General features: G+C 49.4%; 1 protein-coding gene across 11 annotated transcripts in view; it reads left to right on the forward strand.

Annotated features, from left to right (window-relative positions):
- The window catches only part of FHAD1 (forkhead associated phosphopeptide binding domain 1), a 129,830-nt gene that overhangs the window by 38,530 nt on the left and 69,991 nt on the right, over window positions 1-21,309 (forward strand). For 10 of the 11 annotated variants that reach the window (XR_009345089.1, XM_059136013.1, XM_059136010.1 and 7 more), the window contains 4 exons: window positions 4,013-4,280; window positions 13,526-13,635; window positions 17,094-17,312; window positions 19,302-19,425. Coding sequence is in view for 10 of the 11 variants with exons in the window: in XM_059136013.1 (XP_058991996.1) it covers window positions 4,013-4,280; window positions 13,526-13,635; window positions 17,094-17,312; window positions 19,302-19,425 (721 nt within the window). In the remaining variant the exon portion in view is untranslated. Of the gene's footprint in view, window positions 1-2,227; window positions 2,709-4,012; window positions 4,281-13,525; window positions 13,636-17,093; window positions 17,313-19,301; window positions 19,426-21,309 lie in introns of those variants that run through there. The other variant, XM_059136020.1, reaches the window with a different exon arrangement.

Raw genomic sequence — 21,309 nt, forward strand, 5'->3', positions numbered from 1 at the left:
TATTTTAGGGTGTCCGTGCTACCTTTTACAGGACTAGAAGCACATATTGGAAACATAGCACAAAGGACAGGTAGATAACCTGGAAAAAAATGGGTTGTGTTTTCTTGAGTAAATCATTGACGGGTGTTTGTTCAAGCTGATATAAATTCAGCAATGGGTGTGTCATGGCTAATCCAGGTGGCTGACAACCTGCTCTTTCAGAGAGAGTGTGGAGAAAATCAGGACCATCGCATATGCTGCCTCAAAAACAAAACAAAAAAACATTCAAGTGCCATATGGTCGGAGAATTGGGAGTGGGAGCAGGACAAGAAAGGCATTAGCGTGTATTTTTAAACTCAAGTTTCTAAAAACAGATTTGTTGATAACTGACCTTGACCCCAAGCTCTGTGTACATTCTAATGTGAGCACAGCCCAGAACCAGCTTTTAACGTGAGCCTTTTTCTTGTGTTTGCTTTACCCCTGCCTGTTTCCTTATAGTTACCAGCTGCAATTTCTGAGAAAACCTTGACCTTGCTTATTATAGAGCAAGCATGCAAACCAGGGGGGAAAAAAATCAACTTTAAACTTCCAACGAAAGCCATCGCAATCAACAAGCTTGGGGGGGGGGGGCTTTATAATTTTATTTTTGAACCCAAAAAGCTGGGATTGGAGTCTTTGCTGCATTTACGTGTCTCTGGCCCCTCCCCCTTTAGAGACCTTATGGTTAGGGTTCTGTGCTGCTCTCGCTGGCCTCATGGGGCTGAGCAGCTCAGGGCAACACCCAGGGCTCAAAGCCAGCTTCCCCGTGTGCACGTCCATGTTCATGGCAGCATGGTCACAAAAGCCAGAGTGGAAACGACCCAAGAGCCCTTTGACACTGAATAGATAAACAAAATGGGATGGGTGCAAAACGGGAAGGGAATTCTGACTCCTGCTACAACGTGGATGAACCTGAAGGACGGGCTGCTCAGCGAAGTAAGCCAGTCACCCAAAGACAAATGCTCCGTGATTCCACCGACCTGAGGGACCTAGAGAGTCAAATTCATAGAGACAAAAAGTGGAATGGTGGGCACGCCAGGGGCTGGGGAGAGGGGAAAAGGGGGGTGGTGGTGTTTCATGGGGACAGTGTTTCAGTTCTGCAAGATGGAAGCTTTCTGAAGATCGTCTCCCAGCAATGTGCGTGTCCGTCGCACTCCTGCACCCTGCGCTTAAAAATGGTTTGGATGGCTGGGGCACCTGGGTGGCTCAGTGGGTTAAGCCGCTGCCTTCGGCTCGGGTCATGATCTCAGGGTCCTGGGGTCGAGTCCCGCGTCGGGCTCTCTGCTCAGCAGGGAGCCTGCTTCCCCTCTCTCTCTCTGTCTGCCTCTCCGTCTACTTGTGATTTCTCTCTATCAAATAAATAAAATCTTTAAAAAAAAAAAAAATGGTTTGGATGGGGCGCCTGGGTGGCTCAGTGGGTTAAGCCTCTGCCTTCAGCTCAGGTCATGATCTCAGGGTCCTGGGATCGGCCCCGCATCTGGCTCTCTGCTCAGCGGGGAGCCTGCTTCCCCTCCCCCTCTGCCTGCTTCTCTGCCTACTTGTGATCTCTGTCAAATAAATACATAACATAAATTTTTTAAATGGTTAAGATGGCACATTTTATGTTATGTGTGCTTTACCAAATTAAAACAGCAACAGCTCCCATCTCTCCTTGCCGGGGTCCCACTCCCTCACGGGGGGCTCCTTTCTCAAGCCTGGGAGGTCCTTCCAGGTCCTGGTGCCCAGCCTCAGACCCTTGGGTCTCCTTGGCCCTGATTGGATCGCATGCCCCACCACTCAACCAATCACGATGGGCAGGGGATGTGATTGGCTGAGTTTGTAACCCCACCCACAACAAGGAGCTCAGTGATTGGGTGGGGGATTCTCCCCCCACTTCCCCCCCAGTCTCCAAAAGACCTGAGCGGGTTCTGGCCTGAGCACTAGGCAAATGGAGCACTCGAGCCTCCTCCCCCACCCTGTGTGTTCACACTTGCTACCATCCTTGCAGTTGGTTGGCGGCGAGCAGGTTCCCTGAGGACCCCAGCATGAAAGGGAATTCCTCCACCATGACCAGTCACCTCTAGATTTGTTCTCCAGCAGGCTGGAGGTAAACCACAGTAGAATTTGCACTTTGTCACCCTCGGCCCATTCGTTCAATAAATATTTATCAAAGTGAGGGGAAAAGGTTGTAGGAATGATCGAGGCAAGAGGTGGGGAAGGGGAGGGACAAGATGGATGGAGAAGTCAGAGCAGGAGCAGGACACGTCGGCTGCTGACAGTGAAGACAGGAAGAAGGCACAGATGCAGAGACTAAGGTGTTGACAGTGGAGAGAAACTCGAAACTGCGCAGAAGGTGACAGAGTCTCGGAGTCCTGCCAAGTCTGCTCCTGAAGCAGATGTAAAGTGGGCCTGTATGGTTAGGAATGCTGGGCCAGATGTCTCCAGGCAGCTGGAGCGTGGAGCTTGATTTCCCCGAACACTGTTCTCGCCAACTCCAAGGAAGAATCTTCAGAGGGAACGCACAGGATCCTTGACTTGTTGGGAAAGCCTGGAGCTAAAAGCTTGGTGCAGGCGCCCGAGTGAGCAGAGAACCTTCCTCCTGAACAAAATCCAACTGAAGTTCTGCAAGCTGGTGCTCGTATTTTGGAAGTGTCTGTTTCTCTCTTTGTGCCTCTGAGTTCATATTCTCTCCAGTCTGCTGAAGGAGAAATGTGAGCTGGTGGGGGGTGGGGGAGAGGTGTGTGCCCTTACCTAGGTGACAAACATTTGAACTTAGTGTGTTTTTTCAAGAGAAATAAGGAAGGATTGAGGGACAGAGAGGGGGATCACCAGACCTCCATCCCAGTCTCCCCACCCCCACCCCACACTACCCCTACCTGAGCCTGGTAGGCTCAGGAATCAGGAGACCTGCAGGGCTGTTGTGAGGAATGCATAAGGAAAGAGTAAAAATGACAGCCCGCCCCAGTGTTATTGTTTCACCGCTAGGCACCAGGAGAAGCTACCACCAAGGCATTAAACCCAGGCCCAAGCCAGGAGTCAGCCCCTCTCAGCATATGCTTGTCTGTGGGAGGTGGAGTTGGGTGTACTTCCCAAGGACAGCAGCTGCAGACTCTTCCACAGGTCAGGTGCTGAAAGATTCCCTTGATAGATACTTTCGGGGCCTCTCCCAAAAATCAGATGTGGTAGGTGTTGAGGATCAAAGCTTAAGGGGACAGTTGTGGTCCATGCCATCCCAGAGCTCTCGGCTTCAGAGGCCAGATGGCATAGAAGTGCCCAAGAGGGGTACCTGGGTGGCTCAGTGGGTTAAAGCCTCTGCCTTCAGCTCAGGTCATGATCCCAGGTTCCTGGGATCGAGCCCCGCATCAGGCTCTTTGCTCAGCAGGGAGCCTGCTTCCTCCTCTCTCTCTGTCTGCCTCTCTGCCTACTTGTGATCTCTGTCTGTCAAATAAATGAATAATTTTTTTTAAGTGCCCAAGAGATGGACAGTGTGGATGGAAAAAAAAGCAGGCTGGGGACCCTAGAAAGCTGGGTGTGAATCTCAGTGGTCTGTTCATTCCTTCTTTCACCCAGTATTTGAGGGTCTGCTCTGTATGTGCCGGGTACTTATTCTAGGTGCTGAAGATACAGGGGTGAGCAAGATAGACCAAAAGCCCTCTTCTCTTAGAAGTGACATTCTACCAGCTCAGACGCTCGCCGGCAAATCTGCGATCTGGAAAATCACGAGGTCTTGCTCAGCCTCAGTCTCATGACCGAGCATTGGGTGTATTAAATAGGGCAATGCACGTGAACCTCTTGACAGGATGCCTGGCATGGAGGCCGCCCCCCATTAATGGTGGTGCAAATGTGACCCACGGTGGGGACCGCCATCCCAAACTTTGGGAGAGTCTGGGAGGGCTTCCTGACAGAAGAGACTTATAAGCTGAGCCCTAGAGCCACAATTATAGGGCTGAGACAAGGGTAGGGACAACCCCCAGCAGATCGGAACCTCCTCTGACCCTCTTGTCTGCCCCGACAGGTCTCCTTCCCATGGATGAGTGACTCGGTACCTTGGCCAAGACCACAGCCAACTCGAGGCACACAGCAGTCGAAACAGCCATCCTCGCCGCCACAGATACCCTTCCACCCGGGCATCCGGCCAGCCCCAGTGCAGAGGAGCTGGTCCCAGGGGTTTCCCAGACCCACCATGGTCCCGCCTGCCCCCCACCGGCGGCCCGTGAGTGCTGGTGGGAAGATGTTCTCCTTTGTGGTGGATAGTACCCACAGGCCTCCCATCATCAAACAAGGTATTCACACGCTCTTCCACTGGTGGCTTTGGGGATGGGCTTAGAGCCACAGAGATGGGTCTTGATTTTGGCTTATTTTCTCTAATTCTAAAAGTAGAACATAGTTAACCATGAGAAAATCGGGGGATAGGGGCACCTGGGTGTTTCTGTCAGTTGAGTGTCTGACTCTCGCTCTCAGCTCAGGTCTTGATCTCAGGGTGGTGGTTTCAAGCCCCACATTGTTGGTTAAAGCCCAGGGTAGAGCCTAGTTAAAAAAAAAAAAAAAAATCGGGGGCGCCTGAGTGCCTCAGTGGGTTAAGCGTCTGCCTTCGGCTCAGGTCATGATCTCAGGATCCTGGGATCAAGCCCCACATCGGGCTCTCTGCTGTGCAGGGAGCCTGCTTCCCCCTTTCTCTCTGGCTACCTCTCTGCCTACTTGTGATCTCTCTCTCTCTGCCACATAAATAAATAAATAAATAATCTTTTATAAAAATCAGGGATAAACAGAGGTAAGAAAATAGTTAAGGATCATTTGTCACCCTCATCACCCAATATCCCCTGTTGGCTTTTGGGGGCATATCCCTTCAGACTTTGTGCTTGGCACGTAGGCACACATCAGTGCCCCTGTGGTGAGTGGTGTGTGTGTGTGTGTCAATGTGTGTGTGTGTGTGCTTGTACATGAATGTGTAGCAGGACTGAAAACTTACAGCTTCGACTCGCTCATGCAGAAATATTGGCACCTGAAATCCCTCTTGGCCACAACAGCCTTAGGAAGTTTTTAAATATTTTATTACCATTTTGCAGGTAAGAGAAGGCTGAGGCTTATTGAGGAAAATTACCTCCCAGACATGACATACTCAATCTAGCCCAATCTAACATTTTTCAGCCAAATTTAAGGTAGTTATCTCAGTCACTGTCGTTGTCACTCACAGCCTGGTCACTCTGGGGTACCAGCCTTCAGGATTTCCTGCCCTAGCCCTCTTCCCCAGAAGGCCTCATGACATTTGGGGAAGGGACTTCCTGCCTGTCACTGTCCTCTTGACCTCACCAGCAGGTTTGACTTAGTCCCTGGCATGATTCCGGTTTCTTCCATGCCTGCGATGTGAAGATCCCATTATCTGTCCTCTGCATCCCAGCCCCAGGCCCCTTGAAGTCCCCAGGTGTGTCTGTGGCTCCACAGCCTCCCCTGGTGTCCCTTAAGACCATTCACCTAATCACCTCCCTCAGCCATTCAAATAACAGTTATTGTTGTGAAATATACAAACGGAGGAATAAATGAAATGCAGTCATATCATGTTCATCATTATCATCATCAGACGAACCCCTATGTGCCATCAACATTGAATGAAATTACTCAGCCATTTACCCCCGTACATTTTATAAATATGAAAATTTTCAAACATACAGCAAAGTAAAAAGAATTTGACAGAGAACCTCCCACCCAGCTCCTTCATCAACACTTGCCTATACTCTGTTGCCTATCATCTAACCATCCTTCTACTCATTCATTAATCCATTTTAATTTTTGATGTATTTCAAAATAAATTGCACACATCTGTCGTCTTCCCCCTTAATATGTTAATATATATAACAGTAACCAGAGTTCAAGAGTTTTTGTCTTTATTTTTTTTTAAAAGATTTTATTTATTTATTTGACAGACAGAGATCACAAGTAGGCAGAGAAACAGGCAGAGGGAGAGGAGGAAGCAGGCTCCCTGCTGAGCAGAGAACCCGATGGATGCGGGGCTCAATCCCAGTACCCAGGATCATGACCTGAGTAAAGGCAGCGGCTTTAACCCACTGAGCCACCCAGGCGCCCCGAGTTTTTGTCGTTTTGGTGTAAAACTAACATGCGATGTATGTAAGTTATCAATTGCTGTATAACAAATTCCCCCAAAACTTAGTGGCCTAAAGCAAACACACACACACACACACACACGTATTATTTGAATCAGTTTCTGTGGGTCAGGAATTTGGAAGCAGCTTAGCTGGGTGGCTGTGGCTCAGGGTCACTTTAAGATTGCAGGTAAGCTGTCAGCCAGGACTGCAATCATCTGAAGGCTTGACTGGGGCTGGAGAATCTGCTTCCAAGATGGCGCACTCACATGGCTATTGGTAGGAAGCCCCAGGTCCTCACCCCATGGACCTATCCAGAGAGCTGCTGGAGAATCCTCGTGGAATAACAGTTGGCTCTTCCTGAGCAAGTGATCCAAGACAGCAAGATGGAAACTGCAACATCTCCTAGGACCAAGCCTTAGAAGCCACTTTGTCATTACACAAGTCAGCTCTATCCCGTGTGGGAGAAGACCCAGGGGCCTGAATGCCAGGAGGCAAGAATTATTGGCAGCCCTGTCTTAGAGGCTGGCTACCACAGTCTGCCTTTGGTCCTCAATGATTCACCCCTCCCCAACTTGTACAATTCCCTCACCCTCTCCCAAGTTCCCCCAAAGTCTCACCCTATTCCAGCATCAGCCTAAATTCCAGAATCTCATCATCTTTTTTTTTTAAAAGATTTTATTTATTTATTTGACAGACAGAGATCATAAGTAGGCAGAGAGATAAGTAAGCAGAGAGGCAGGCAGGGGGGGGGGGGAGCAGACTCCCTGCTGAGCAGAGAGCCCAATGTGGGGCTCGATCCCAGGACCCTGAGATCATAACCTGAGCCAAAAGCAGAGGCTTTAACCCACTGAGCCACCCAGGTGCCCCAAGAATCTCATCATCTAAATCAAGTTTAGGTACAGATGGGGCTCACTGGGTGAAGTTCCTTGAATTCAGCTTCTCAAGTACCACTTCCAGCAATCTGAAGACCTATGAACTAAAGAGACAGGTCATCTGTCCATCACACACCCAACATACCCTGGTAGGGCAGACATAGCAGACTGCTGTGGACACAGCTTTTCAACTTTCTGTTGAAAAAGCAAAAACAAACACACAGGAGTCCTTGGCCCAAAGCAATTCTAAAATCCAGCCAGGAAAGTGTTGGAAGTTCCCTGATTAGGACTTAGACCTATTCTTGCCCAGAAATGACCCTCCATGGCTCTTTCCTCTGCCATCTGGTTCCTTGGATCGGCCCTCTGAGTCCTCCTATCTTTTCCAGGGAAGGCATCACATGTTTGCAACTGCATAGTTTTATAGTCAGCTACCTTCCTATAGATGTGTGGGGTGCATTGGCTTCTTTGGCTTCTTTTGCTTTCGTGGGTCTCTGCCTCCCGCAGTCCACATCAGTAGTGTTCCTTATTGAGGTTCACCCTACTGGGCAAAAACCATGCCCACATATTCCTTTGACACATGCACTCCTCTGCCCTGGGCTTCTGCCAAGAGTGGGAGGGACAGCACTTCTTAGAAGCCCTGTTCTTTGCCCAAATCAGTCTCTGAGACACTGGCTCAGATTGTTGTTCATGCTTGACAAAGGACAGTACAATCTTACACTCCACTCCCTCTTCAGAGCCTGTTTTCCTGAGAGTGCCCTGGATTTGATCTTTGCCCAGAACTTATGTCTTACATTTCCTTGGTCATGTGGACAGGCAGGGAATCTTCAAGCTCAATGGAGTCCCAGCTCCTTGGGATTCAGCAGTCCCTCCGCTGGCCTCCATTCCCTCCCTCAGATCACATCAAGTGCCAGGAAGGAGGCAGGTGGCAGTCTGCCTGGGCTCCATCACCCAGTTCATCAGGAACATTTTCTGCTTTCCACAGCAACACAGGCCATGTGTTATAAACTTCCTGCCACATCACGAGGATCCTTATCAGAAGAGAAAAAGAGACAGACAGACAGATAGACAGACCAGGGATGCCTACACATGGAGGAAAGGCCATAAGAAGACACGGAAAGTAGCCATCTACAAGCCATGAAGAGAGCCCTCAGGAGAAACCAACCGTGATGGCATCTTGGACTCCCAGCCTCCAGGCTGTAAGGAATATCATTCCATTGCTTAGCAGCCCAGGCTACGGTATTTCATCATGGCCACTGAGCTGACCATTGCAAAGTCCATCCACTGTTGGAAAGCACTGTCCGAGGGTATAAATACCAGGAGATAAGAAGCATTGGTTCCATCTTGGAGGCTGGGCACCACACGATGAAAGGCACCCAGTGTGCCAAATCCTAAAGACACAAGGCAGGTACACACATGCTGTCCCTGGTGAAGACTGGTAATTATCTGATAAGTTCCAGGAGAGCCAGACAGTTGTTGAAATATTGAACCGTCTGGCAGACAGCTGTAGCTTAAAGCTTCTTAAAATACATCCATCCCCACTCCTGCCATCCCCCTGCCCCAGTCATCCATCCCTCCCTCAGGGTTCTCCCCACTGGGACCTCCGAATGATCCAGCAGCTGGAGGGTGTGTCTTGAACTGAGTTAAGCTGGTTTGGTCATGCATGGTCCTTGGGTTCACTTTGAAGGTAACAGGAGCCAGTATAGACGTCTGGGGGGTGGGGGGGTACTGCTCCAGCTCCTCCCTGCCTGGGTATAAGGAAAGCAAGTCTCAGATATACTCTACCCCCATGCAGACTTCCAGTAAACATGCCTTCAGTAGCAAAGGGGTCCCAAACCTCATTCAGCCTGTCCTGTAGGTTTGATCCAGTCCCGGCTCTCTGTCCTTCAAGCGCTCCAGCAATCACCTGGTAGAAAAGCCTCACTCAAGGCAGCCAGGACAAAGTCACGGGGGCATCTGGAGTTACTCCCAGAAATGGTATCAGATGTCAGAGATCTAAACCAAGACTGGACACAGGTCCCTCCTGAGCGCAAGGGAGGGCTCTCCCGTACTTGAACCGACTTTCAGCTGACCCGCAGGCAGTACCTTCCTCCGTTTGGCCATTGGGAACCTGTTTCTGACATAGAGCGTACAAGGTCATGGGCCACCAATCTGACCAATAAAAACCATCTCTGGCCTTCAGTTTGCTAATTAGGAAAGACTCAGGTGTCATAATTGCCTGTACTATGGCCTTTCTAATGCAATGCTGCCCAGGCACCCCAGGTATGGGGACTCCTGATTGGGGTGACTGATGGCCCCGAGGCTGAAAGGTAAACAAAGTGCACATATATAGCATCAAACGGGCTCTGGTAAATATTGAAAAAATAAGCCACAGGCTTTGGGACAGTCACTAACGTGCCACAGGGGCATCCAGAACTTGGCTGGACGTTATAATCAAAGCCCATGCCATAGAATTATTGTTTGTTTGTTTGTTTTTAATCTCACTTCTCCCATATTCCTTTAAAAATAAAAAAAGTCCAGTTATAGATGTTGGCAAGAAAAGAGATATCAAGTAAGGAAGAGCAAAAGGGGAAATGTCCCAGGCCTGTGCTTTCTGACGGGGTAGCCACCAGCCATATGCAGACTGAGCTAAGACGGCTACTGGGACAGAGGAATGAAATGTTTTATTTGCACTAACTTAAATTTCAAAACCAATACCTGATTCAGTTACTGGAAGGTTTAAAGTATGCGTGGAATGTCTTGAGAATGCAGATCTACTTCTTCAATGGCAAGTTTTGGAGAGGCCCAAATACAGATCAAGTCTTCCTTTGAAAATGCAGCTTACATCGAGGGGCGCTCTAAGTGTAAAAGGAACGCAGGATCTCAAAGACCTGGTGCCCAAAAGAAAAGAATGTAAAATACCTCCATGGTTTTGGTCTTGATTATAGGTTGAAATAATAATGTTTTCATGTACTGGGTTAAATAAAATGTATCTCAAAGTCAGTTTCATCTTTTTACTTTTTTAATGTGGCTGGTACTAGAGAAGTTTAAATTCTCTTAAAGCAACTCTCATCAGATTTCTATCAGACAGCCCTGCTCAGTGACATTCCCCAGCCCTTCTGTTGCTCCTTATTCTGTTCCTCACTTGACCCCACACCCCCTTAGCATCAGCTGCCTTCCAGAATTCCTGGGGAGGAAGCAGGAGGAGTATTCCTCAGAGAGAGGGAGCCGCCATCTTGGTGTTTTGGGCTTCCGGGCCCAGAGCCCGCTCCCCATACACAGAATACTGACAGAACACGAAGGCCCATGCTCAGGAGTGGCATGAACACACCTGCTGTCCCAGCTGTGAGGCCAGTGCCCCCAGCAGGACCTCCCCCCTAAGCCCTTTCTGTCCACAGCTCTGTTGGCCTCCACCATGGAGACAGGAAACCAAGTGGGTGTATGGGTGGGTAAATAGGAAGCTTCCAGTTCCCGACTATTTCTAGGGAGACCAACTGGCCCCGGTCTGCCTGGGTCTTTGCTGGCTTTGTACAGAAAGCCCCCCATCCCAGGAAGCCCCTCGGTGCCTGGTAAACCAGGACAGTTGGTCACTTTACCAGTTTCATAGGCAGCGGCTAAAATTCCATCAAGTGAATCCCAAATCCAGTCCTTGGCAATCAGCAGGAAGGGAGACCCTCCATGGGGCACGGTTCATGCAAAACTGCTCCTTGTTGACAGGTCTGCCATGGGAACCTGCCCCTAAATTTCTCACTCACTGCCTCACTCATGGGTTCACCAGCAGGGAGGACCTCCTATCCGCTGGTGTGTGTACTGGTTCTGGAGCCAGACCGACTGGGTCAGACCTGACTGCCCCTTCCCAGATGCGTGGCCTCTGTCTCCACACCTGGGCTTCTCCATGGGGCTGTAATAACACCTGCCTCACAGCGGATTTTGCGAGCCCCCGGATAGACATATGGAAGGCACTGGTGACCAACAAGCATTTCGTGAGTTAATTGTTCTTGAGTGGGCCAGGCCCTGAGCATTTTACTCTTAGACAACACTCCTGAGCACCTTTCCCGTCCATGAGTGCATCACGGAACGGGGACAGGTTGGGATTCGCGTAGGAGCTTGGCCTCTTTCCAGCTCTGTGTGCTTGGGCAGAGCTTTTCTCTCTCTGTACCCTTTTACACATCTGTCTGATGGGATTAGTCAATTCATTTGATGGGGCACAAACTGAGACGTGGTCCCCAACCTCACAGAACTTACCATTCTGTCGGGGAGACTGACATTGACAAAAGGATCACAGAACAGCATCTCTGAAGTGGTAACCAGGACAGCACCCGGGAGCAGAGATGCCCCGTACCCCATGGGCTCAGCACTGGAAGGCCCCGACTTAGCTGGGGAGATCAGCAAGGTGTCCTGAGGGGGTGACACTCAAGCCAAGCACTGGAAGGCAAGTGACCTTCACGAAGTGCAGAGGGGAGGGAACAGCATTCCAGGTGGAAGGGACAGTGAGTGGCAAGGGTGGACGGACGGTGGGATGAGTGTGAGACGTGGGGCAGTGTGGCTGAAGCAGGCACTCCCGGAGGAACGTGGCCTGAGACCCTGTAAAAAGCAGGAAGTGATGGCAGGTGTTAGCCAGGGAGGGGATGTGACCCAAGGTCCAGCTGCAGCAGGTCTATCCCAGACTGTTCTGGTGCAGATGCGGGGAGGGTGGTTGGGAGCCCAGGCCGGTTTCCCTCCATGCACCCAGGAAACACTGTGGCCCGGGCCACTCATCCAACACAAAAGGCCACGCATTTGCCAGGCACCACAGGCCTTTGACTATGTCCGCTCCTGCTTCTGGAGTCTGCAAACACGGTCGAGACCTGGGGGAGGACATCGTTGGCTCTGAAATGCATAAATAAAAAATGCAGAATCAAAGGGAATAAATGACGGAGTAAATGTCCACAAATGTGACGCTGTGTACTTCATTAATTGTTAATGTTAACATTCATTAATGTTTCATAGCCTTTGAAAACAATTGGTTCAATTTCTCACTTCACAAGAAGACGAGAATGTGCAGTGATTGCCCAGAAATCAGTCAGCTGGAAATTTAAAACATGCCTCTTAGAGCCAAATGATCTCAAAAACAGAAATAGAGAAATCTTTTCAAGTTTGTACTCCAACAAAAATTATATATATATATATAATTATATAAATATATACATATATGTGTACATATATATATATTCAGTGTTAATGTGAGTAAATCGTGGTGTGTTTGATGTGATACAGAGGGGGGCCTCCAAACAGAACAACACCGGGACTCCCGAAAGTCACGAACAACCCTTGCGATATTGAGGGGAAATAAGCAAAAAAAAAAAAAAAAAATCAGGAAATCCTAAATGTCTATCAAGTGGGTCCAAGTTAAATGTGTTTGGCACATTTGCATGATGGGCTGCAACACCACCATCAAAAATAAATGCAGCATAGGGGCAGCTGGCTGGCTCAGTCAGTGCAGCATGCAACTCTTGATCTCAGGGTCATGAGTTTGAGCCCCACACTGGGTGCAGAGATTACTTAAAAATAAAATCTTGGGGCACCAGGGTGGCTCAGTCGGCTAAGCATCTGCCTTTGGCTCAGGTCATGATCCTGGGGTTCTGGGATGGAGCCCCGCCTCTGCTGAGTGGGGAGTCTGCCTCCCCTCTGCCTACCCCCCTCCCCAAGTTCATGCTCACTCTTCCATGCTCTCTCTCTCAAATAAAATCTTTAAAAAAAATTAAAAAAATCTTTTAAAAAAGAACACAGTATAAATAATGAAGAGGATTAAAAGTATGAACTTCTAGTTATTAAAGAAAAAACATAGCATAGCTACAGATACTGACATGGAAAGATGTTTTTGATATATTGTCAAGTGAAAAAGCAGGGGGAAAATCTTTGCAATAGAAATCTTTTTTGTTTTTTTAAAGATATAATTGCAGTAAAAACCGCTAACATTTAGTGTTTAATGTTAATATAGTGCTCAGGAGCAGGAAGCTTCTGTAAAGAGAAGCTTTTTCGGTAAAATATTTTAGGTTCTGTGAACTATATGGTCTCCATCACAGCTACTCAACCTTGCCTTTTTAGCTGGAAAGCAGACATAGACAATATGTAAATGAACGACTGTGTTTCAATAAAACTTTATTTATAAAAACAGCTGGGGGGCCAGATTTGTCCCTAGTGCCATAGTTTGCCAACCCCTGCTCTACACCACTACTTCATTTAATCCTCCAAGTGCCCTTTGTAACAGAGACTGTAACATGTAAGTTATATAACTAAGGCTTAGAGAGTAAATGACTTGCCCAAGGTCACCAGCTCTTACATGGAATAGCAAAAAGCCTAGTAAGGGACGCACCAAAGCAAATCAGCGCAGCTAACCCTGGAGAAGAGGGAGGAGGCAGTTCTTTCCCTTTTTGATACTTCTATAATGCCTTTTTCATCACTTTACAATAATCATAGACTGCTTTGCCATTTTTAATGACAGCAGGAAAAGAATTATGAAGATAGTCCAGAAAGATCCTTCTAGACCTTAAGGACACTCACAATGTCCTGTGTGCTCTCTGTTGATCTGTGCATTAGTGTGGACCAACGCTGTGGAACTGTCGGAACAGTCAGTGGTCGATGGAATTCCCAGGGCAGGACCTTCCAGGGATATTTATGTGGACGAGGACACAGCCCAGCAGGATAAGGTGAGGGGTCTCTGGGGAAGGACAGAGCTACAGCAGCAAGAGAGACTGCCAAGGGATTACCTCTTGTTCTCTATGGTCTAAAAGTGCCTTTTTTGGTTTTTTTTTTTTTACTACTTCTAAGAAACCATCTTTTACTCCCGGGGCATTCAACCAAAGGTTTGGTAACTGCTCCTTTTATCCCAAATTACAACATCTACGAGCACAAAGTATTGGCACCTACTGTGTGCTAGACCGTGTCCTGGGCCCTTGACATTCAATTAGCTCAGGAATCTTCACCATCTTCAAAATAAATGTTATCACCCTCACTTTACAAAGGAGAGAGCCGAAGCTCAGAGAGGTTCAGCAAGTGGCCCAAGGTTGCACAGTGTGAGGGACAGAGCTGGGATTCAAAACTGAGCCTGTTTAACTTGCAGCTGGTGCTCCTGACTCCCACACAGGGACCGATTGGTCAGCCATGAGTGGTAGGACAGTGTCGGGGAAAACGTGTTCCCTGGCAGGAAGAAGTGAGCAACGAGGCCGAGGACAGAGCGAAGACAGAGGCTTGTTGAAGGATGGGAGAGGTTTAGAATGAAACGGGAATGGGAGCCAGAGCAAGTGAATTCAAGCCCTGCCGGGAAGGGTCCAGGTTGATTTCTCCCTGCATCGACACAAACTAAAATTATCCTAAAAGAAGCAGTCCCGCGATATCTTACTTTCCTTAAAGGCCAGGGCCTGAGCCTGCAGCAGTTCTCTGAGTCTGTGAGGAGCAGAACCGCTTGCGGTCCGGGCTAGACATGGGAATCTGCAACCTCAAGTGGCAGGTGTCTCAGGACCAGACCTTGGAGAAGTGTTGCAGTGAGGCACAAAGCCAGGTTCGTGGGACGCTGTTACCAGTTCTCTCTTGCTGTGTACAAGCTACCCCAAAACGTATTGGCTTAAAGTGGCAATTTATTGGGCACATGGTGGGCTCAATCAGTAGAACATGTGACTTTTGATCTCAGGGTCATGAGTTCAGGCCCCACATGGGGTGTGAAGCCTACTCCAAAAAACCCAAAAACCAAAAAACAGGAATTTGTTAGTTCCCAGAATCTACAGTGTGACCTGGAATGTTCTTTTGCTAGTGTCCCCTGACCTCGTTCATGCAATTGTAGTCAGCCAGTGGCATGGCCCAGCCACTCCGATGGCCTCATTCCCATGTCTGGAACCTGAGCCAGCATGGCTGGAGTGATGGGCCTCTCTCTGCACATGGTCTATCATCTGGGACTGCTTCACAGCGTGGTGGCCCCAGGCTTCCCGGAGGGCCAGAACAGATGCTATATGGCCTTAAAGAACTTGCCTGGAGATTGCTGCCCATCACTTCTGCCACATTTTATTGGTCAAAAGCAAGACACAGGGCCGGCCCAGACCTAGGGAATGGGGAAGTCGATTCTACCTCGTAAGCGCAGAAGCTGCAAAGCATTTGTGGTCATTTTTCAGTCCTCCCCAGTTTTAAACTGGAAATAGAACGCAACCTCATTTATAATTTTTTTTCCTATTTATAAGCCATTTATGCCCTGACTTTCCAGGACTGTTTCAAATGCAGGTGCCAATAAACAAATTGGCTTAAGCAAAAAAAAAAAAAAAAAAAAAAAAAAAGGCATTTATTGACTCATCTTCTTGAAAATTTAAAAGCCTACTAGCTTCAGGGATGGCTAAATACAGGACCTTAAGCAAGATCAAAACAGTCCCTACTACTGATCTCTTCTGCTGTTTCCCTCTGTGTTTGGCTCTCTACAGCACACTGGAAAAGAAAAACTCAGACACATGCGCCCATAAATTTAAAGTTTGTGTCCCAAAAGGAGGCATGATCCTCTCCCTCTGTAATGGATGTGTGAAATCTCTGAGAAAACCCTGCTTGACCAGCTTGGGTCACGCGAAAGGGGCAGGAGGGCAGGGACAGGAAAGAGCAGGGCACATGATTGACAGTCCTACCAAGACTACATGGAAGGGGGACCCCTCTCTCAAGGAAGAGCTTGGGGGCCTCACAGAAAGGCAGCAACTGTATCTGCACAGCCCACCTTACAGGCTTCTTTATACTGCAGAGTCCAGTACAGGGCCTGGCACGTAGTAGCTGCTCAATAAACGTTTATTGCATGAATTAATTGGGTGAAAGAGGCATGGCTGCCCAGTATGGGATCTGTCTGATGCTCTGCCCTGAAATTTTGCCACAAGCATTTGCAGGGATTCAAAGAAAGATCCTTGGTGGCAACTGGCAATGCCAAAGAAGCTTCCTCACAGCAGAAACCCAGTCCTTCCTTGGGCTGGGGAGCTGGAAGGTCGTGGAGCTGATTGGGTAAAGCTCCCCGGGAAGTGAGCTGGCCTACAAATTACTCATTTACCTCCTTCCAACCAGTGGGAAATTGTTGGAAGAGCAGGGACTACTTTAAAAGCAGAGATTCTGTAGCTATATTTGCAGATACATCTGGGGACTTGTGTTTCGGGGTTTTTTTGACATTTTATTGATGATTTCTGTTAAGAAGTTAGAGGAATTTTTTTTTTCTTTTTGGGGAGAAGCCTAACAAATTCTTTGGCGGCAGAGCCCTTTTTGGGGGGGGAGTTTGAAAACTGGGTTAATTATACCTCTGGGTAGGGGTGCCTGGATGCCTCAGTGGGTTAAGCCTCTGCCTTCAGCTCAGGTCATGATGATCTCAGGGTCCTGGGGTTGAGCCCCGCATCGGGCTCTCTGCTCAGCGGGGAGCCTGCTTCCTTCTCTCTCTCTGCCTGCCTCTCTGCTTACTTGTGATGTCTCTCTGTCAAATAAATAAATAAAATCTTTTAAAAAAATTATACCTGTGGGTAAAGTCAGTCGGCAATTTTGTTTTCCCCAACTAAAAGTTGACATAAGCCCACACGAATAAATCCCTACTCCTGCTTGTTTACTCTACAGACTCAGTTACGTGGAGTAAATTTTTATGTCAATAATGCAAAGAGGCAGGAAGTACCGTAAGGGAGGAAAGGGGAAAGAAATATTTCAGAATTTATTAAATTTTTTAAGTTAAAAAATAGTCTTCACTATACACAGGATGTGGTCAAATAGAATATCGTTTTCCTCGCAACCTTTCCTGGGTCCCCACTGCGCTAGGCTGAATATTATAAACAAAAATATTATAAATAAATTCCCTAACAACAAAAGTTCCCAGGTGGGGCGGTTGTTCTCAACATGAAAGTGTAATTTTACAGGAAAGGAAATTTTCAATCCCTGTGAGGTATAAACACCTATTACAGGAGTCTGGATACAAGTGTATCATTTTCCCCAAACTCTTGTCTCTGGGAGGTTTTCCAAGTGATGGAGATAACCTTGAAAGTTTGCTTTTTTCCCCTCCCCACCTGCCCTCACCCTTCCAAAAGAATCGCACCGCGTTTTCCCTGCATTTTTAAAAATGGGCTCACCCTTGCGGCAGACCCACACCTAGTAAACACCCCATCTGGCCGCCACCCAGGATGAAATCATTCTGCTGCTGGGGAAAGAAATCAGCCGCCTCTCAGATTTTGAACTTGAATCCAAATACAAAGATGCGGTGATAGCGAAGCTGCAGAATGAAGTGGCCAGCCTGAGCCAGAGGCTGTCGGAGTCCACCTCGTCCAAGCAGAGTCGGTTGCAGGATCTGGATGAGGACATCGATGCCAAACACAGAGAGATCCAGAGCTTGAAAAACCAGGTAGGTAGACTCGGAGACAAGGTGGTGGAGGCCTTGGAGTCGGGACCCAGGGCGACAGCTGTCGGGGAGAGCCAGGGAAGCACCAAGGGGAGTCACCCAGATAGAAAAGGGGAGGTCAGAGCAGTGCCCCGTGGTCTGAGCACACATCCCAGGAATCAGGGGCGTGGTAGGCTCCCAGCCCAGGAGAACCACGTTCACTTTTGTTAAGCACCTACAAGGAGCAAGCTTTGGTGCAAGTTTGGTAGATGCATTGGCTCACTTAAACCCCACGGCCCTCTGACACGTACCATTCTCCAGATGAGGAGACTGAGGCAGGCTCAGAGCCTTCCGGGAACTTGCTCAGTTCGCACAGCAAGTTAGAGGGGGCGGGACAGGTTGAACGCGGGTGTGCGTCCTTGTCCTCACAGACCCTATGCTTTCTTTCACTCTGCCTGCTGTCTCTACCCAGCTCCATTGCCTCAGTGACTCTCACGCCCCACCCCAGCCCCAGCCAGAAAGAGCTCCGGCAGTCAGCTGGGGAGCGGGAGAAGGAATCCCCGTCTTCCAAACCCAACCCCCAAGGCAGTTGCTGGCTCACTTGTAGGGAACTTCATCAAACAAAAATCCTCCACACAAGCCCTTCTAGAAGCTCTTCTCTTTGCGCTGTGCCTCTGGTATCGTTGCAATTAAAAGGACGAAGCTGAGAAGAGCTAGAAACACTCTTAAAAATTATCCCAAGTACCTCTTATGGGAAAGCTGCATGTCCCCCACAGAGAACAGTAAGAGGTGAAAGAAACATTTTCACTCCAAGTTTCAAAAGCACAAACATGCGAAAGTATAGCCTTGGGGAGCGTGGGGATCAGAGTCACGCGTGCCCCACCACCTTCCAGCAGGTGTCCTCTTCCCAATATCTCAGATACCCCGGGGGAAAAGCACGTGTACCCACCCCACCCAGCTGTCATCGAATCTGAACAATGATGGTGCTTGAAATGAGCCAGAACTTGTGAACCCTGTTCAGTCTGTTCATTCTCCCAGAGTGAGAATGACAAGGTTTTCAGGGACTGAAGCTGAAAACAAGGACCGTGAGCGCCATCTGCTGGCAAACATCTCTGCGCCCTCACAGGCTACCCCCCTTCCCCCAGCAGGATAAGAGGGTTGACTGGGTAGTGAGGTCAGAGGACAGTCACAGCTACTACCTGTCTGCCGTGTGCCAGGCACGATCCGAGCTCTTGTACATAAGCTAACTTATTAAAATACTTTTCACAATCCTCTCTGACTGGGACTGCCATCACCCCACTTAATGAAACAGTGAGACACAATCTGGTGTCCTCCCTGTGTTCATCATCAGCTATAAGAGCAGCAACAGACACCCAGAGTCAGGCTCCCAAGTCCATGCTGTGCTTTACAGCCTGCAGCCCGCACTCCAGTGCCTAGAGCCACCCGGCAAGGTTGGAACCGGGTGCCTGCAGACCAGCTGAATCCTAACTCCATCTGTGCCAGCCGTGGGATCCTCACTGTTGTGAGACTCAGTTTGCTCGCTTGCAAAATGGGAGCATTGGTGGGGGACCCTCAGCCTCCTGCGATGCTGTGAGGAGCAATGGGAGTAGTAGCATCTGGAAAAGGGCTTAGTGAGCTCTGGAGTGTTCTGTGAGATACAAGCTACCATTGTTCTCATTCGAGGAAGTTAATTTTACAACCTGCTTCCTTCTCGTGAGCTTTGCTCTGCATCTGGTCGGTGCTGGATGGGACCAGCAGCTGGTCTTTTTCTGGCCGAGAGTCCAAAGGAGGTAGGAAGGCACATTAGAGATCGCTTTTATCCCATATGACATGGTGGTCGCTGAAGAACAGCCCCTCTCCTGTACCTTCTACCAGTTAAAACTAAAAAGCTCGGTGTCCCCAGCTCCCCACCAAAGATCAATCCAAATCTGTTGTCCAACCGGGGAGAAGTACCCGCGTATCCCGTACACCCGGGCTTGGCCCCCTCTGATCGTGTGTCACCTCCTCCCACAGATCAGTGCCCTGCAGAAAAACTACAGCCAGGTGCTGTGCCAGACGCTGTCTGAGAGGAACTCAGAAATCACATCCCTGAAGAACGAGGGGGAGAACTTGAGGAGGGACAAAGCCATCACCTCAGGTGAGCTCTCTCTGATGTGGGCCTGAGAGCTGCCCCATCCTTCTAATTCCTGTCCACAGCAGACATCACCAATCAACCACCGCACTGCTGCTCACTGATCTGGGGTGCAGTCTGAGAGGTCTTCTGAGTGGCGTGTGTCTATGAGTTGGAGGCAGCCCTCAAGAGAGGATTTTTGCCATCCAGTTCCTAGGGCAGGGCCTTTTTAACTATTTGAGGGAAGGTTATCACTTTGTTATGTCTAGCAAGCGCCGGGCTCACCAGGGAGAGCACAGGGCACCCTGTGGCTCAGGCAGTTCCAGAAGCCAGCTTGCCTTCAGTACAAGCTGGAATGTGAACAGAGCGGGGTCACCGCATTAGGGCACCTGGTGCCCTTGGGCCCGGGTGAGAACATTTCCTAACTGGCCAGCAGAGGGGGCTGCACACTATAGACCTTGGTTGGGAAACAACACACTGGCCAGAGGCCAGCCCTTTCTTACCCTAGATGCTTTCATTCATTCCACGTGTTAATTGAGCACCTACTCAATTAGTGTAAGGCCCTGTTCTAGGTGCCAGGAGAGACAGCCCTGAGCACAATGTTCCGGTGCTCCTAGGGCTCATATTTGCAAGTTGGGGAGAGACCCCAAAAAAAGTAAACAGGTAAATAAGCCTGTTTCAGAGAAAACTGGCCAGTGTGGGAGCGAAGTGCCTCAGGGGTGAAAGTGAAGGGAGAAGAGCTTAGTCGGCAGGCAAGGACAGGTCTTTGAAAAGGTGAAAGGGAAGAACAGTCAGGAAGCCAGAGGAAAAGTGTTCCAGGCACAGGGATCACAAGTGCAAAGGGCCTGAGGCTGGGGCCAGCTGGCGGCATGGGAGGAGCTAAAGGTGAGTGTGGCTGGAGTGGGGTAAACATGGGACTGGGTGGAGGGCAGGGTCAGAGAGGGAGGCAAGTCACAGGGAGGAGTCTGGGTTTTATTCTAAGGGGGATGGGGGGCCCCTGGGATTTTTAGAGAGAAATCACATGCCTGAGAAGGATAGGGCCATTAACAGAGAAAGAAGGGAGGGAGTGAGGCAGGCAAGGGGGAGCAGGCAGTGAGTCTGGATGGGGCACCGTGCTCTCAGAGCACCTGTACACAGCAGGAAGCTCATCCAGAGCTGCAAAGGCCGAGCGAGTGTAATGCTGAGGCACAGGTGAGTGGCCATCCATCACTTTATGAATTTGACGTCCTGTGCCGGGACTGCCTGGCCCCGGCAGGTTCACCCCCAGGCTTTCCTCCGCCTCACTCTGCAACTTCCCGCCCCTACCGCCACCACCTGCCAGGCCTGTTCATGCTCTTCCTTGTCCTCAAGATATTTCCTGAGCCCTTCCTACGCTGGGAAGGGAAGAACCACAGAGTTTCAGGCCCCAGCCCAGACCTCCTGAAGGGGCATCTGCACATTGGTGAGATCGCCGGGGTGTCATATGCACATTCAAGTTCCAGAAGCACAGGGCTGGGTTTCACTGCAATAATGGGCCCTGAGGCTCAGTGGCTTGTAACAGGCGGGCTCGTGTCTTGCCTCCACCTTGGTGTCCATCTTGGCTTAGCCGGGGCTTTGCTCATTGTAGCCACTCAGGGACCAGGCTCACAGAGGCCATCACAACATCTGCTTCTGCAATGAGAGAGGCAGGAAAGACGTACAGGGCAGATGGAATGACAGAGACTGGGTTTCAGGCTCTTCTGCCTGAAGCAACCAAAAAAAAGAAAAAATTAATCTGCAGTAATTATTTTCATGTGACCATGATCCAGGAGAGAGGAAACAAACCAGGAACCCTATGATTGCCCCAGCTTAGTGCCCACAGAGGGGTTCCAGACCACAGTCCAGGAAGGAGACCCCAGGCAGAGCCCAGAGGGCCCCCCATGTTGAGGGGAT

The sequence above is a fragment of the Mustela lutreola genome, chromosome 10 (assembly GCF_030435805.1).
Source record: "Mustela lutreola isolate mMusLut2 chromosome 10, mMusLut2.pri, whole genome shotgun sequence".
In the NCBI taxonomy this organism is placed as follows: Eukaryota; Metazoa; Chordata; class Mammalia; order Carnivora; family Mustelidae; genus Mustela; species Mustela lutreola.